Source organism: Carlito syrichta, unplaced genomic scaffold, assembly GCF_000164805.1.
Source record: "Carlito syrichta isolate Samal-C Ts95f unplaced genomic scaffold, Tarsius_syrichta-2.0.1 Scaffold95871, whole genome shotgun sequence".
NCBI classification, from domain to species: domain Eukaryota; kingdom Metazoa; phylum Chordata; class Mammalia; order Primates; family Tarsiidae; genus Carlito; species Carlito syrichta.
In genome coordinates this window covers 258,104-260,146 of record NW_007039967.1, presented here as the reverse complement: position 1 = coordinate 260,146, position 2,043 = coordinate 258,104, and the positions used below count along the sequence as shown (strand labels likewise).

Sequence of the window (2,043 nt, the reverse complement as noted above, 5' to 3'; positions counted from 1 at the left end):
GTGTGTGCGTGTGTGTGTGTGTGTGTGTGTGTGTGTGTGTGTGTGTATAAGTTACATTAGAGTGTATTATGACTTTAATATACTGCCTTTATTAAAAAGAAAAAACCTAATCAGGACTGTCTCCAGAAAATTAGGCCATATAGTTCCCACATATATACTGAAAGAACAGGAAGAGGATGGCATTGACCACTGAATGAATTATTCCCAACTTTCATTATGACAACATCTCAACAAATGTACTACAATGAGATCAGTACATTATTCTTTACTTTTAATGTAAACACCAACGTTGGTCACCCATCAACATCATACAAGGGCACATTTCACAGGTTTCATAATCAGATTTTTATTTTTTATTTATTTATTTATTTTTGTTTTCTTGAGTCAGAGTCTCAGGCGAGCCTTCTGCGACAGCTTCCCACATAGCTGGGACTACAGGAGCATGCTACCATGCCCAGCTAATTTTTTTATTTTTTGTAGAGACAAGGTCTCGCTATGTTGCCTATGCTGGTCTTGAACTCCGGGACCAAGCAGTCCTCTTATCTCGGCTTCCCAAAGTGCAGGGATTACACGAGTGAGCCACTGCACCTGGCCCTTAATCAAATGTTTAAATAATTACACGTAATAAAAACAAATCACAATAATAAAAACAAAACCTAGAAAACACAAGTATACTGCAGAAAATATAAAAATGTGATTTATTTATCTTATTTATCAAATGGTTAGCTACAAGGATACAATTTTTGCCATGGAGTTTAAGGTCATTTCATTTTTTGCCACAGTTACTTTTTCTGTTCATAGGCTAGAATCACAATCTTCTGTGTTTATCCATATTGAATTGATTGTTTACGTTTCACATGTTCGTTCACTTGAAAGTCATATTTTTTTCCTCACGATCACTGAAGCTCTGTAATAGAAAACATCATTGTCTTCATATATTTGAATAGTATCGATCACGGTTTTGAAAGTCTCTATGAGCGTATCTCGCATAAGTCTTGTTATGTGGGATCCTTCCGAAAGGTTCATGGTCATTGAAACAAGATTCAAAAACTTCATCAACTGCCCTTTTAGCTACTTCTTTGCTGATGTTCCTAACAGCCAGGATAGAAAGAATGGCTCTGTCTCGCACACAAGTCTAAAAAGAAGGAAAAGTACATGGCTTTAACTGTATATGAAAATTTAATCATGAAATAATACAGTTTAAATAATGTCTGAACCACAATTAAAATTAATTTCCTCTCATTATTTTACTAATTTCTGTCATTCCAAAGAAGAAAACAAAATTAACAAAGAAACATAACTTTTTTTTTTTTTTTGAGTTGGAGTCTTACTCTGTCACCTAGGCTGGAGTACAGTAGCACTCTCACAGCCACCGTAGCCTCAACCTGCTGGGCTCAGGACATCCTTCCACCTTCAGCCTTCCAAGTAGCTGGAACTACAGGCATGTGCCAGCAGGCCCAGCTAATTTTGTGATTTACTGTAGAGATGGGGTCTCACCAAGTTGCCCAGGTTGGTCTCAAACCCCTGGGCTCAGGCAATCCTCTCACCTCCACCTCCCAAAGTGCTGGGATTACAGGCATGAGCCACCATGTCCAGCAGAAATATAACTCTTAAATTGTGGAGCATGTTTAACTCAATCTAAAATTATTTAGACATAAGTAAGACCTCCATTTTCTCATGTTTTCCAATAATGTGAGCAGATGTCATTCTCTGAAGTTCTAGGCAGTGTCTGTCAAACAATATCTCCCTTTGTGCAAACTCACAAAAAAAGTCTACAAGCAAGGTTATGTTTGACTTTTTTCACAAGATTTCATTAAATTTGAAATATATTTCACTCTGTCCCTCTCTTCCCTAACTTTTCAGGTGACCAATGTTGGATAACCTTTCGAGAAGAGTACTCTCGAAAGTACCCTTTTACAAGAGAAAAAACAGCCAGGCTCGGTGGCTCAGCCTGTAATCCCGCACTTTGGGAGGCTGAGGTAAGAGGATTGCCTGAGCCCGCGGGTTCGAGACCTCATCTCTACAATAAATCAAAAATTAGCC

At 38.1% G+C, this 2,043-nt stretch overlaps 1 protein-coding gene across 1 annotated transcript in view; it reads right to left on the bottom strand.

The window, feature by feature from the left end:
- ATP23 (ATP23 metallopeptidase and ATP synthase assembly factor homolog) overlaps positions 1 to 2,043 on the bottom strand; it is a 17,626-nt gene that overhangs the window by 1,566 nt on the left and 14,017 nt on the right. The window contains exon 6 of the mRNA XM_008062196.2: positions 901 to 1,135. Coding sequence (XP_008060387.2) covers positions 932 to 1,135 — 204 coding nt within the window. The 3' untranslated portion in view covers positions 901 to 931. The remainder of the gene's footprint in view (positions 1 to 900; positions 1,136 to 2,043) is intronic.